Consider the following 15,711-nt stretch of genomic DNA (forward strand, 5'->3'; position numbering starts at 1 on the left):
AGGAAGGTGGGAAGTAAGGATATTGGTAGAAGAGATAGATGGGGGAAGAAACAGAAAAGTGGGAGGAGAAAGAGATGAGAGAGTAACAAAGATAAAGAAGCTAAAGAACGGAAGAGACGGGTAATAGAAAAATGAAGTTGGGATGAGATTATACTGAAAGAACAGCCAGAAGTAGACTTCAGGCAGTTATTGCCAGTGTGATCATAGCATTCACAAGAGAGTGTGAAAAATAATCTTTTGTCCAATTTCCTCCATCTGAGCACATCACAATGTTTTGTTAACTCTACATTAACACTAAGCCTACTTATTGCAGATGATTAACCAATCACAATTCACATTGGATTTTCATTATATTACTGTCACAATATTAATAGATATTTGTGAAAAATAATAATTATAAAGCATGTTTTATATTAAGTAAGTTATTGTGAATGTAGAAAACTTTTATTAGTGCTGACACATGCCGTCTATCCTTAATCTGAGTTTGATTTCAAATAATAAAGCAGGCTGAAGAAAATGTATAAGATCTGCCAGACTTCATTATAAACAAGATAAAAAGACAAAAGTAAGAAGATAAAACTTCATTGTTCCCAAGAGGGAAAACATCAAAGTCCCTACACATACAGCATGCCATCTTCCTTTGCATCTTATTTATGAAGCGGCTCTCCGCACTCTATCTATTTCCCCATACCAAATAGTGAAGATACTATAATCCTGCAGGGTTTATCCCTCTGACTGGGTAAATATGATTTACTGAGATGAAAAAAGGATTTATACAGAAATAAGAAAAGGTGTGTGGAGACATATCAAATACAATCAACCAGGCTGTCAGATGCTGTTCTCCCAGCTGTAACAAAAAGTAATAGTGTTATGGTTTAAACTTCAAAAAAAGAGGTTAGAATAAAGAGATGAAGTGAAACCAAGAAGGGAAAGTACTTTTTTATTCATAAAACTAGTTATTATTAGCAGCATTTAGCAATGTTAACATGACAGCAACTGGTAAGAACACCACTTTTGGTGCTTTGATTTATAAGTACACTCACCTGTTGTGATGTATGTGCTTCTGTTTGTGCAATATTTAAAGAATGATCAGACTCTTTAGCTGTTAGCTATAATTGAGGCTTTCTTTCAACTGATTTAGGTCTTTATATGGTGAGCCGCATGTTTTAATCCTACTAGTTGCACATGTGTGTACTGTAGGGATGGGGAAAAAATCCATACAGCATAGTATCGGGATATTTGGTGTGGTAATTTTTGTATCAATACATTAAGTATCATATTTTTATTAAATGAATGACAAATATTACAAACACAAATTAAACATTTGGTAGTCTACTAAAATACTAAAATTGCCTTCTTTTCCAGTCCTCTAGATACATTTTAGAGCAATAAAAATTATTGAAGTAAAAAACTTTATCTTTAAATCTTTGTCAACATCTATTTTGTGTAATGAGATCACTATTTCGCCTCTGGGGACATTACTTACAATTGAGAAATAGTAATAAATAGCAAAAAATGTTATGACAATACTAAGCATATTGCATAATGTCTAAAATTGCAATAATATTGTATTAAGACTGAAGTATCGTGATAATATTGTATTGTAGGGCCTCTGGTTATTCCCAGACCCAGTGCACTGTAAGCTATTTGAAATGCATGTAGTCCAAAAACCACCTCTCTATCAAACCCATAATATTACAATGAGGGAACAATCAACAGTATTGACTGAGCCCCGCTAAGAGAGAACGATCAAATGTGCAGTGGAACGTATCAATTCTCCACATATGATTGACTACTTTGTTTTGGGCTGCAGGCTTGATTGGTCTATAAATTTAAGTTAGTTGATTTTCTCAGAACACATGCAGGTCGTTCGGTATGGTTGCTGATGGTGCCATTGCCTATTGGTATCATCGGCCTGCAGGTTGCAAACTATGTCTTTTATCACCTTCTCAGTTTTTCTATGTCTCGGCTTTCACTTTCCTCATTATTTTTCCTCCCTCTCTTAAGTCTTACTTTCTGTCTTTTACATTTTCAAGTTATTTTGACGCTCTCCTGTCTGCCGTTTCCTCCCTCTCCTCGCCATCTCTTTCTCTGCCTAAAGTAAGATCATGCAGGAAACACTCACTCTGTGGGAAGCGCGGTGGGTTGTCATTAACATCTGTGATCACTATGGTCACCGTGGTGGAGCCAGAGAGACCGCCCATTTGTCCTGCCATGTCTGTTGCCTTGACGACCAACTCGTACCGGTCTTGTGTCTCACGGTCCAAATCTGCCACCGCTGTCATGATGATCCCTAATGATTGAGGGACGGAGAAGAAAATGAAGGAGATAGAAAGAGATAGAAAGAGAGAGTGAGAGATAGAGGGGAAGAGTAGGAGTAGGAAGTGAGGCCAATGGAAAGCTTACATTAGCCGATCACACTTACGCAACAACCAACTATATTTACCCTCTCAGTTTGAATATCAACTTCAGCTAAGCACTGTATTATGGAGACACAAGTGCAGCACATTCCATTTCACCTCCTCAGACTGGCTGGATGGAAGAGATTGTGTCATATTGGCGCCTCTGCTCATACACCATTTTATGGCTCAGCTGTATTAAAATGAATAATATATAGGGGCAGAATGAAGCCACACACAATAGCATCACAACTCCTCCATGGTGGGTAAGACTGCAGTCAAACTTGAGAAGTGGATTCCCAAAGACCAAGTGAGGAACACAGAGAAAGTGATATTATGTAGAGACAGAGAGTTAGAAAGCGCACAAAGAGGCAATCTAAACGCAATGGCTTTATTTACTCTAGAGCACACATCCTGTTGCATTTTAACAGGTAGTCAATGGCCTGTTTTTAACCAACTTCTAAGTACTGCTAGTCTCATATTTAAAGAACTATTCTCAATGTAAAAGTGCAATTCTGTACTTTTAAGGACAACAAAAAATAGACAAATGATTCTGGTAACATATCTTGTCATCTAACGATGACCAAATGTTAGACGCCATTTCATTAACAATTTTAGACAGTTAGAGACAGATTTATAACATAAAACATTTTGGCTCATCTTCATAGCAGATATCTGAATATGAATGCAAATAAATTGCTAAAAAAGTGAAATCATACAGTCATACAATAGTGGGTTCTGAGATCACATTTTGTCCGATGCACTCTGCCTCTTTTGCTCTCCACACAGACTATTAATCTGCAGGCAACCAAGTGATTAGTCAATACTACTTTGACTACAAACTAGAGGGCTGCCAATGGTGGGTTTTTAAAGGCTTATATGATAAATATAGTTTAGAGCAGGAAAAAGCTAATAGCCTATTAATCAACTTACACCAGCCCAACCACTCTCAGAAAAATTTGATGGTGTCAAAAAAGAATAGTCTTATGCTTTATTGAAATACAGATCATTAGTTCAAGTGAATGTCAAACTCAAAGTAATAAATATCTAAATAAATAAATAAATTTGGAACTGAACATCAAACTAACCTTAAAAAACATATTGTATATGGAAATGATTTTCATTTTTTGAGTTATTAATCTTGACTACACATGTTTAGCTTCCATGCAAAATGGTGATCAGAAATGTGCTGTATTTATTATACTTTTGAGTATTTTGTAATTTATATTTGACAGGGCCGAAAAAAAAAAAATCAAATGTAATTTAAAACAAGAGAGTGAGGAAATTATTTATTTTGAAAAACCACAAATACTTTCTTAGTGCATCATCAAACATAAAAAAGATGGCTTTTAATTTGAAACAAGGGTTTTTAAATTTGAAACCGGAAGTGGCTGCATTTACTCAGCCACAGACTCATGGACTCACTTGTACTTTAATGCTGTAGCACTGGACCTGCTTTTGCAGTTGAACCAAACATTCAATGTAAATAAATGTTAAAATATAGACCAATACACTACGACACACTCAAACAGAAGACGGGAACTGTTGTCTCTGGAGTTGTCTGCACTGATCAGTTCCTTTTTGCTTGACTTAACCCAACCTCCCCTTTTTATTTTCAGTTGGTGGTGCACTTTCCTGTATAAATGGTGAAGGCTGTGCAGCCATCAGCACCTTTTTCAGCCAAGTTCTGGCGATTACGATAGCTTATAAAACATCCTGTTGGCAACGATTAATCCTCCAAACTGATAAATTGGCTGACCAAATCGTCTGACCAAACTGATAATTCAGCTGACCTCTGCTACAAATAAATGGAAACCAGTACGCTTCCAATAGCAAAATGTTGTCCGGCTGCTATTTGTTTATAGAGATAACATTAGATACCCCTCTGGACCATGATGTCTTGTCTTTGGGTGAGAGTATATGAAATCCTCTTTGTGAAGTTTACATAAAAAATGTGTTTTCGTTCCTCAAACAGCCAGCGCCATGGCCTCTCCTTTTTCTTCTGCATCTGTCTCTCTCACAAACCAGCACACATTCCATCTTGGTTTAAAAGAGACATTCTCCTTGTGCTGCCCAGCAGCAGCAGCATCAGTAGCTGGCTGGTTTACTGTGCAGTAGTAATATAATTCCACTTTACCCCTTGGGATTTTCCACATCAGAATCTATTGATGCATTTCCTGGGCTTGGTGTGCTGTCTCACTCCCAAAGGTTTGCATTGTGTTGGGTACACAACTCACTGATTCCAGTCACATTTAGCCCAAGGCCGTGTTCTATGAGAAGCCAAAATACAGTACATGCTGCTCTGGAGTTAAGGAGGGAGACAGATGACATGCTCCTCTTTCATCCACCAAAGGCCAGAGGGGATGCATCTAAATTAGTGCTGTCACAAGTAGAGTCCCTATCCGCAACTACTATACAGCACCATTGCTCTAATGTCATGGTAGAGACTACATGTAGACGAGTCTGCATGGTCTGTATTCATGAATGCAGTCAGTTAGGCCTATGCAGCTCATATTCCCATGCATATCACGTAGCCTTAACATTAACCAATTTAACCAAGTAATAGGGCCGTGCACACCAGCTGTGAAATAAGGCCTCAGAATGGTAATGAATTACATAAATATAAAATAAATTATGATCGTTTTTTTTAACTCACATCAATTGCATTTCTGTTTTTATCTCGCTAAGAAATAGATATCTAATTCTGCTGTGTATCTATGAAACCACCTGTCCTTCCACTGTGGCCTTGGAAACTGCAAGAATTAAAAAGATTCAGTTCTGCCATGTTGAAGTGTCAGCTGGCCTTTTACACCGGTCTGAGTGTCATGTGCTCTGCCACCATTTTTTTTAAACATTAAAATTCTTCATGAATATTAAATAATGTATTCCTGGATGAAGGATGCAGGTGTTTTTTTGTGTTTGCTTTTTTTAATCCATTCTTAGATTAAAACTAAAACAATAATATTATAACCAGTAATAGAACAGCAAAGAGGTATTTATTATATGTAAATGTGTTTCAGTAGGCACTGCTTTTTAAAATATTTTTGTTTTGTAGTTTTCTGTGTAACGCTGGAAAAATCCTCACATAGAGTGTGGGGTTTAGTTCTTGTAAACTCACCACTTTGACTCAGACACTCAAAAACCTACAGACAATTCACGCACAAAGTAAAAAAAAAAGCAGAGTGTCTTGCTGTTCAGTTTGTTGTCAGGGTGAGTGAGAGTGATATTAATGAGGCAGATTTCACAGCTGTTTTGTCTCCTCTTCATTTTGACCATCTTGACTCACACCTATTAGGCTGGCCCGTCTGCCTACAAAGTGGGAAAAGGGGGTGGGTGGAATGAGGGTCGTGAGGCAGAGGTTGGAATCAACCATCCAGTCTCCTGGCTGGTCCCACCAAGGCAGAGCCATTTATCATCCCTGCACCCAGGCTGACCAAATCAAAGTGGTCGAGACCAAAAAAGGAATCATTAAAACTTTAGTGCTTTTCCCCTGGGGGGGCATTCAAAGGCAACATGGATACTAACCTACTCCTGAAAGACTTGGGTCACTCCTATAGGCCTCAGACCAGTAGAGGAATATAAAGGATTTTCCATTGTATATTTGGGGAAGATTCTTCAAGGTAAATGGTAGAAATATATTTTCTTGCCCGGATCATATATATGTACAATCTTTATGCTTACTTATTGTACAAAATAAGTTTAAAGCTTGACAGTAGTTTTAAACAATGCATTGAGCCAAGTCATTTATGCCATATGGAATTTTGAGTATTTGCTAAAAGGAGCCAGTAGTTATTGGTTAGAACTCTATAAAGTCGCTTGTTGTGGGCCAATTGATTTTATTTTTTTGGCTGCGAATTTTGATAGATTTGGGAATTATGGTCTCTAAGCTTTAGATTGCTTAAGGTTTTGTAGACAAAAAAGAAAAAGAAGTACAAGACAATCTTCTAAGAAAACAAAGAGCAGGTGTAGGGAGGGTTGGATGTGTGGCTGCTATCATTCTTACCTGTGTGTCTGTCAACAGTGAAAAACTTCTCTCCATCCAGCACACTGTACACCACTCTGGCACTGCTGCCGTATGTAGGGTCATCGGCATCTGATGCGGTGACCTTCATAACGGACGTTCCTGGAAAAAGACAGCATTGTGTCAAAATAGAAAATAGAAGCTTCTGAGCCAGGAGGCCACCGGGAAACTTGTGCAGAAATGTATTCAAGTTAGTGTATACTGTGTATGAAGGGGATGATGTGGGTGTTTTCGGTGTCCGTGTGTGTCTGTGAGTGTTTCAGTGGAAAAACTCAGTATCTCTATCTTGGAGAACTACAATATGAGTTCTAGACCTTGGGACAGAGGACAATTGTACAAAAGTAGGACATACTGATCTTTCTTTACTCCTTGAGGGCGCTTTGGAGGCTATACCTTGTTGTAGTGGTTCAAATGAAACTTTTGCTAGGGTTAATGTTAGGTTTGAATTCAAGTTTCCTCAAAAGTAGAATGAGAGTAAACTGAACGTTCCCATTCAAATCCATGGAGCACCACAGCCAGAGTGATGGCCATTATCATGTGTACCTTTGCAATTGCAAGTTGAAAAAAAGGATAGATATACGTACATTGCGTAGGTGCAAGGCTATCAAAAGCAACTTTCGTGTGGGGAAAAAAAGGTATCGCCTGCACACTTACTCCATGCTACACGAGTTTATTGAAGACAGCGTTTCGATCCTGCCTGGATCTTTGTCAGGTCAAATGTTTGAAAAGATGTTTTGTCAGTTGTCTAACTACCCTGAATGGTTCAGATAGTTAACCACACCTGCAACCATAGAGCTCGTCAGCCTACTGGTGTGCATAATGTGTAAATATAGGTATGGTTTCATCTTTTCAAACGTTTGACCTGACAAAGATCCAAGCAGGATCAAAACGTTGTCTTCAATAAACTTGTGTGACATGGGGTAAGTGTGCAGGCATTACCTTTTTTTACCTTTGCAACTGCAAACTCTGTAGCGGGCTTACTTCCAAATAAACTTCGGTATAAACGGTACAACATATTTCCAGTTGCAAACCAAAAGAGGTTTTGCAGTAACAACCAAACAAGCAGTGGAGCATTTCATCTTAAAACAAGCAATCCGATATTTTAAAAATATCACCTTAAATGTTATTTCCTTCCTTTTTTATTTTTGTTATCAAAGAATAGATAAAGTCTGCACACTAGTATATGCTCCCATTAAAGTTTATTTGATTACCTCCACTCGTGTGACGTCTCTGGCATTAGCCCTTCCTCAGACGGTCTGAGGAAGAGCTGATGCATTTACTAGTGTGCGGACTTTATTCTTTGATATCTGTTTTTATTTTGTCCAGCACCTAGTCATTAACACTTTTGGATGCACGCGGCTTGAACTTTTCTTCTTTTTTATTTTGTTGCCATTAATTGCATGTTTGTTGAAACATGATGTAACATTACTAAAGCTTCCTCTGAAGAAGTTAGAGCCGCTGCACAGCTGATGGCTGAGTGGCAGCAAAGACCAGAGGGATAAACACTGGCAGATAAACATATTTTCATAATTAATTATTCATTTCAAGCAAACCAGAGTGGGTGATTGTTGGAACAGTGGACAAACTATTTAGATAACTAATAAGAAGCAATATTATTTTTGTGAGTTTTATTTAGTTTCTGTTGAGTTTGAATTAAGTGAGTTTTACAATGTCTCACTGAGGCAATTAAGGTAACATTAGTCTTTGTTCCGTGAAAGACTGTGTATGGTCCCTTTTTTTTTTTTCATAAGGAACCTAGGTGTAATAATCGGTAAAAACTCTACGCCTCTGGATTTCAGCAGCTGAATATGTGGCTGGACAGAACCGATTGAGGTGTTATTATATGCCTGCGGACGGAGGGCATCTAACATTGCAGCCAGACACACGGATGGGTGTCCGTTGAAAATGCGGCAAGATGGAACCTGTCGCTTCTGCATGATATGCTACAGAACGGTGTCAGGTTTTCTACATAACATAACCACGTGCTACGTCACTTTGGTTTAGGTTATGGTAATGCTTAGAATTAGGCACATAATTTTGATTTTGATGGGCAAGGTAATGCAGCACGTCATTAATGGGAACTCACAAGTATAGTAACAATACACACACCTGTGTTTGCATTCATGAGTACTTGTCTGTGATTATACTTGGGAGAGGGAGGTTAATGCATTTGGGTACCACTGCACCAGGTAGATATTTCATCTCTATGCACATAATTTCCTAAACACATTTTTTGATGTTTCAAATTACCTTTTCACTACACCGAGGCTCAGAGTTGTTTTGCCTCTCATTGGCACAGAAGTTGCGCTCGGAGATGAAAGGAAACATGAAGTCATGAAGTCAACATTATATCTTCAAAGACTGTTAGGAGCTCAAGAAATCTACAACAAACAATTACTCATGATTACCGGCACTTAGGCAGAGAATGGAGTCATTTCCACATGAAGCCTCAAAATTTGGATTTGTGGAGCAACAGTGTTAAAGTCATTATTTTCCACTCAGTGTTGTGAATTCGTCAACAGTGTGCATACACAAGCCTCTGGCAGCAAGTATGCAACTGAATCTCTGCATTTAGTCACACATTTTAGTTAAAGCTCGGCCTAAAGCCAATTAAACTTTAAAATTCTTCATCTTTCAGGTCAGAAACAACCATTTATTTGCCTTTTAGTGAGTGAGCATATTTTCTTTCTTTCTATAAAAAATGTCACTTACAGGAAAAGGAAAATACAAAGAGGGAGGCGTTACGGGGTGCCATAGGTCCCCAAGGACAAGGAGTCAGTCTGGCCAATGCTATGGGTAATTACTGACAGCTGGTGTTGTCCACCAAAGGTCACGGCTGTAGCCTTTCTCAGAGCCCTGTCATGCTACTGTCCAACCACATAATGGCCGTATGCTAATGATGCTAATTAGCGGGAAGTGTCAGAGCACTGTTTGTTTCCTGTCATCCAGAGGAGCTCCTAGGGGGGAAAGAAGGAGGGAGAGGCCAGTGGATTATCATTAAAGTCACCCGTCCACTGAATCAGACAGCTCAGATCACTATCCTGTTGCGGTCACCTATAGCCCTCTTTTGTTCTGCCTGTATGTAGATAGAAGCCGGCTGGTTTCCACATAAAAATATAGCAGAATATAAGGCAGCCCTTTACCTGGTCTATGATATGAGTGAAACAAATGAGGGCATTTTTTAAGGGCTATTTTTAACAATGTGACAAATAGGCTTAATGGTAAAATGTCCTAAGGAGAAAACAATGGTCTGAAAAAGGCAAAGTGAGGGCACACAAAACAGATGGACAAATGGATGGATAAGTGTTTTTCTAGCATGTGCAATACCAAAGAAACATGAATTCTGGCACTGTCACCAACCTTGTGTGGTTCTCAGTTAAATCCTGATATATTGCAGCTCCCAGTGGATTCAAAGCGCCGCATATTAACTAGGCTGGAATGAGCTTTTAATTCATAGTCAGAGTCCTATCATGCAGTCATTAGCCCATCCAAATTTACAAAGTGCACACCATCCTGATCCTTAGAAGATCAAGATGTGCTGCATTCCAGTTTGGGGATGAGTGAGATATCACTCTTATCATATTGAAAACATAAGGCTGTATAGGTGTTTTCATTACTGGTGGCCGGCAGGGGTTTGCTAATTCTGCCTACCTGGTTGGCCCCACCGCTGTGGATCCAACAAAGCCATTTTCATCCATAGGATTACCCCCTTATCTTAATTTTCCCCAGGTAACAATCAGTTTGATGCTCAGCTGTTTCTGGGTTCTGGCTGGCAGCAACGTCAGATGGCTTGGAAGAACTATATAAATGCAAATGCCTCTTTATTGTGTTTATATTAAAAAGAGAAGTGAAGCAGTGAGTTTGGCACTTGGGCTCTTATTAAAGCTCTGGCTTGCATCAGTGTTTTTCACTGGGAGAAGTCATTACTTACAGTATCTGTTGGCGTGGTTGGCGTCTCACTTAAGCAGATTCTACTGTTGATGGACTTTTGGGGATTCAATAAAAATTATTGACTTTCTCAGATTCGAATGTAATGCATATTGCTGTAATAGGAGAAGTATGTCTAATGGAGAGGCGCTCCAGATATTCATTAGCTTAAGAGTTGTTTTTCTCTCACCAACTAAAACTTCAATCACAAATTGCTCTCAGATGAGACAGCATGCACTGTAGCAATAATAATTTTAATTACCAAAATATACAGGTTTGTCTCCCTTTATTCCCTCTCATGGGCACATTTGTTTGAGACAAGCTTTGTTTGATTTGGTTATACAACAAAACTTTCTTCATCATATTTTCAACATATCCTGGCAATAACACCAATGATGAAATGGAATGACACAGTCAATTACATCTTAGCCTCTCTTTCTTCCTTTAATTTAAACAGTAGCCTACTGCTGAAAATGATAACATTTAGCAAACACCCAGTTGTAGCTCTGTCTCCACAAAATTACATTTATATACAACTAATTTAAAACAGCAAATGGATTTTGAGGGAAACATTACGCCAAGCAAATTACATTTTCTATTGACGTAATATTGATAAATATTTAAAAAATTAAATAGTAAATATTGATAATTAACATACATGGCAATACTGTTAATACTGAACATATCAGCCTAACCCTAATCCTAACCCCTAACCAAACTGCTTTTTTTTGCCTAAGTCAGGATTCTGGACGCAAACTTGGGGTTCTGGTGTCAAGGTTCTGCACTTTAAACATCTGCAGTCCTTCTCAACCACCTCCTTTCCAAGCCTATGTGGTAAAACTGTTTCCATACCTCAAAGAAACATTTTCTCTTAATATAATTCAGGCTAAGATGATGATGCCACAACAACGTTATTAAGGACACAATTTAGTAATATACAAGCATAATTTCTAGGGTTGCGGGTTTACTATGGATAAAGGCTAGTTAGACTGAAGACTTTTAAAGACATTTTTTTATGCCAGTTGGATGAAAATTTAAGACCAATTTACAATAACCAAAATTGAAGGGGGAATAAAAATGACATCAATTACTCAGGATTGGTGACAGTTTTGTCCAAATGTTTCTTGTAACATAAGCATGACTTTTTGGGGAAATACCTATAATTTGTTGACAGGTTTTCAATGTGTTGTCTGAGTCTACACGTGAGATTCCACTGCCTTGATTCCCATCGTGCTAAGTCTGGAAACCTTTTTTTTTTGCATAAAATACAGCGAGTACTGAGTATGTATTGCCTTGTACCAGTTTTAGCCAAGCCAGGAAAACTTGGTTAAATAGCCAGTTTTCATTGAATTTGAATTCCTCCATGTTGCCAGGGTACAGTGACAGCTAACTTGTATTGGTTCCAATATCTGGATCAGTGTGAAGTTATTGCAAAAGGCATTCGGATTTTTTTTTTTTTTTTTAAATAGATGAAACCAATTATTTTGAGATTTTACAATTCAAAGTTAGAAATACGTAGGGATGAATGAAATCGTGCGTGACCTATTCACAGACAGGGTCAAAAGTGAAACTGTCAACCAGAAAAGGCCAGTGAAACAATAGTTTTCAGCTTGGTGTTATGTAAATCTATAAACACATGCAACCAATGCAATTTTGTCAGAAAGCCAAATTAATATTTAGTCCCCTCACTTGCGCATGCTCTCAGAGCCTGCAGATATTTACATTATTAGTCTCGGCATCAAAACAATATTAAAATAGAAAAGTCAGCATCGTGCGTATTTTCATATGCGAATTCTGTAACACAACTGATTTTCAATTTAATAATTAGATGATATGACAGCAGATTTGAATTTTTGCTGTTTTTCCCTCGCATTCACTAAAGCATTCATCAGAGAAACACTGTTTAGCAATGTTTCTCATGGCTGTGCAACTATAATGAGGATGTGGCTTTGTTATTCATTTAATCCTCTAGCAGAGCAAAATGCCTAAGACATAATTGAGGTTGAATGGCAGCTGCTTATTTAACATTATTTGCCACTTCTACATAATAGTTGATATTTCTATAATTCTATTGTAATAAAATGATAACTCCTCTTTAAGGGAACTAAAAATCCCACCAGGTACATGAGATTAACAGCTAATAAAGTAACGGAAATAACCTTGGAATTAAAAGCTTAGAAGGTGGCTTTTCATCAAATTACAAGCTTGTATTTGTCTGTTTCAGACTGGTACACATAATACTTCTGACAATGCTGTAACATTGTCGAGGTGGGAAGAACATAAAGGAAGCAACAGTCATTCCAAAATAAAAACATAAAGTCTGTCATGCAAATGACATTTAGGCAGTGTACAGTATCTCTTGAAGGATCATGTAAATAATATTTAGATGCAAACTAACCCTGGGACCATCTCTGGTGAAATGGAGTAAGGAGTAGGGTTGCTTTTGGGGCGTGGAGGATTCGGTGGATGCCATGAGCATGGCTATATAGTTAGATTTATGCACGAGTTTGGTTTAATGGTATCAACACAGGCTGTCGGAATGGCTTCCCACACCATTTCAGCACTCTGGGAGAGATGGTTCAATTACTGTGAGGGGAGCTGGAGGAGTGTGCCACGTGTGAGACACTAGACTGACAGCTATTTAAGAGGCAGCCTCGTAAAAGAGATTTGTGCCTATCTCAGCTGGTGCTGTACTGGTGCGAGCTTCAGTGGAGGGGTCTAACGGCTGCGGCACTGAGCCTCTTTCCCGCTACGACCCGCCTTAATCTGCAGGACTGAGTGCTCCCCGCCCGCATTATGGATCATTTAGTAAAGCCATAAAAGCTGAGGTGTTTTCACATGAAAAGTTATTTCTTCACTACTTCCAATGTGATTCATTCCTCTCTCATCCACATAAATGCCCCAGGAGAGAAAGGTGGGGAGAGAACGAGGGCGAGAAAAGGAGGGTGAGAGAGAATGAAGTATAAAGGGGAGAAAAATCTGCCATGTCATAAAAGGCAATGGCCTGCTGCTTACATTGATCCTCTTCCAGATCTCTACAAGGATTTGGGGATATTTTTCATCTCTCCCAACAGGGATTGTAAATCTAATCTTTGTTAGCCTTTGAACTCGTGTCTTTTAATAGATCAGATCATTCTGTGTTTTGCAGACAATGTTGTAGGCCAGTGTTGCATGTCAACTTTAAACTTTAACCTCTCATTACTTTTTAAAGGTATACTTCGCAATACTTCCCAAAAACAACAATGTGTGGACTAATATAAAGGTCATCCTTTTCAGTCATCACTTATTAACCTAAATGTACAGTTTTAGCATTTTCAATTCATAGTCTCTGTTAAAAACAAACTCAGAACATGGGTAAAAAACTGTTTTGTTGGTTTAAAGTAAGTACACTTGTTACTAACATAATCTAATGTGATGTGACACACATCACTAGCATAGTATGCTACACATACAACAGACTGTTATAAAACTCAATATACTTTGGTTACACACAGGACACAAACAGCAATCTCCAGATGAAAGTCCACAGTTTGCTTGACCCATCCTTCCCTCCCATTCCCTAATCAGGAACCTTTGAATCCTTTTTATGACAGCAGTTGCTTGCAACGTCCAAGAATGCTGTTCCCTGGTGCGTCTCATATAAGTGCTATAGGGGGCCTTAGTATCTGACGCTGAGGCCCACTGACCAAGCGTCAGTATTTAACAAGTTGGAGTGAGATCGAGTTGGCAGAGACCCTGCCCTTTGCCTTTATCTTTTTATTTTCCACTTATCTTGCTGTGTTTGGGACTTCATAGGCACAGCACGCAGGTGAGGTCAAGACTATAAAAAAGTAGCAACCAGGTGCCAGACCCTAGCATACATCCAAGAGAAAGCTACAGCTATATGACAATGTAGCAAGGTGAAACACCAAATAGACAAAGCTTGGCTTTCACTTTCACTTTTGCACATTAAAAACAACATTAACATTAACCATGGAGTTTTGCATAGTATAGCTTTAAGCATTTGTCTATGGACTTACAATGACAAAAAGTTGCTGAATCACCATCTATAAGGACGCACATTGAGGTCCAGAAACTTTTTTGGGCAAAAACCCTTCTGTACCTTTACAAAAACTATCCAGTGTTTCAAACTGTTTGTATGAATAAATCATTAGATTTGAATACTTCCCTGTATCTGCAAGCCTGGTATCAACATTATTGTTTGAGACACAGCATATTCCCTGCACATTGTCAAAATGTATAATGCACTAAAACTAAAGACAGCGGCTATGCCTTTCTGCTTGATCGTATCTCTACAATAATGAAAAACGGAGAGCCTTAATCAATTTCACGATTGCAAATCTATCGTGCTGCTGTTGTCATGTCTCCTCACACAATGCATCACTTATTCACTTACTCTCTCGCTTGGTCCCCTCCTCCCCAACATACAAACTGATTCATACACACTACCACACACACATCAACCCAAATCAATTATGTAGAGCACTGCGGTTGAGCACATAATGGTGGATGTTACTGGTCATATACATAAAGGTGGTTGGCAGAGAATATTGACTTTAAGTTGCTCCTGCCTTGTCACATTGCTCTCTTCTGTGATCCTACTGCTCCAAATGTCTCATCTTCAGTTAGCATGACAGGCCACGGCTGGCCTAATGGTGACTGCTGCAATCTGCAGCCTCCTGGGCAACAGGAAGGGTGATTATTACTTTAATCCCCTTGTGGAGTTCTCACATTACATACAAAAGGAGTAGGGGGGAGGGTTATCTCTCATGCTGAATATGCTGAGGGTGAAAGTGAGATTGAAAGACAGAAAGAGAGAGAGAGATAAAGGTCAAAAGAACAGGAAGACAAAATCAGAGAAAACAAGACATGTTGTTTTGAACAAAAAGCTATGTTTACGCTATGTTTCCTGCATAAGCACAGTTCACTAGCTAAAACAATACAGGGAAAAGTCATTTGTGGTATGACAGAAAAGGTTTTAAAAATACTGGTCAAGCGTTATTGACAGGGCATTCGGTTTTACTGCTTTATTCGACCTGGTGCTGTTCTCTAAATCAGTCAAAACGAACGCCCTTCAAATGCCAGTTATCGTGTGTATATTGTGTATACCTTTGTACACAGTGATATATGAGGCTATGACCTTCATGAAGACACTTAGAAAGTCCATTGCACAAGGCTTCTCCTTCACTGCTCTCTGGGCATTCAGTCCTGTCAATCTCTATGCCTCACCTGAGGTATTTTATGAAGCACCTGTCTACTAGATGTCTTTTTCAGTAGAAAATATTCCTCTAAAGGGACTGCAAAGCATATTTTATTTTTTAGGAGCTGTGCTATAGTAATGATATACTCTAACAAAGGCTCAAT

The 15,711-nt window shown here is 38.6% G+C and overlaps 1 protein-coding gene across 1 annotated transcript in view; it reads right to left on the minus strand.

The window, feature by feature from the left end:
• The window catches only part of LOC121949377 (cadherin-22-like), a 93,701-nt gene that overhangs the window by 52,212 nt on the left and 25,778 nt on the right, over positions 1 to 15,711 (minus strand). Inside the window, exons 3-4 of the mRNA XM_042495051.1 lie at positions 6,403 to 6,522; positions 2,126 to 2,293 (exon numbers count right to left, since the gene is read on the minus strand). Coding sequence (XP_042350985.1) covers positions 2,126 to 2,293; positions 6,403 to 6,522 — 288 coding nt within the window. The remainder of the gene's footprint in view (positions 1 to 2,125; positions 2,294 to 6,402; positions 6,523 to 15,711) is intronic.

The sequence above is a fragment of the Plectropomus leopardus genome, chromosome 2, assembly GCF_008729295.1.
Source record: "Plectropomus leopardus isolate mb chromosome 2, YSFRI_Pleo_2.0, whole genome shotgun sequence".
In the NCBI taxonomy this organism is placed as follows: Eukaryota; Metazoa; Chordata; class Actinopteri; order Perciformes; family Serranidae; genus Plectropomus; species Plectropomus leopardus.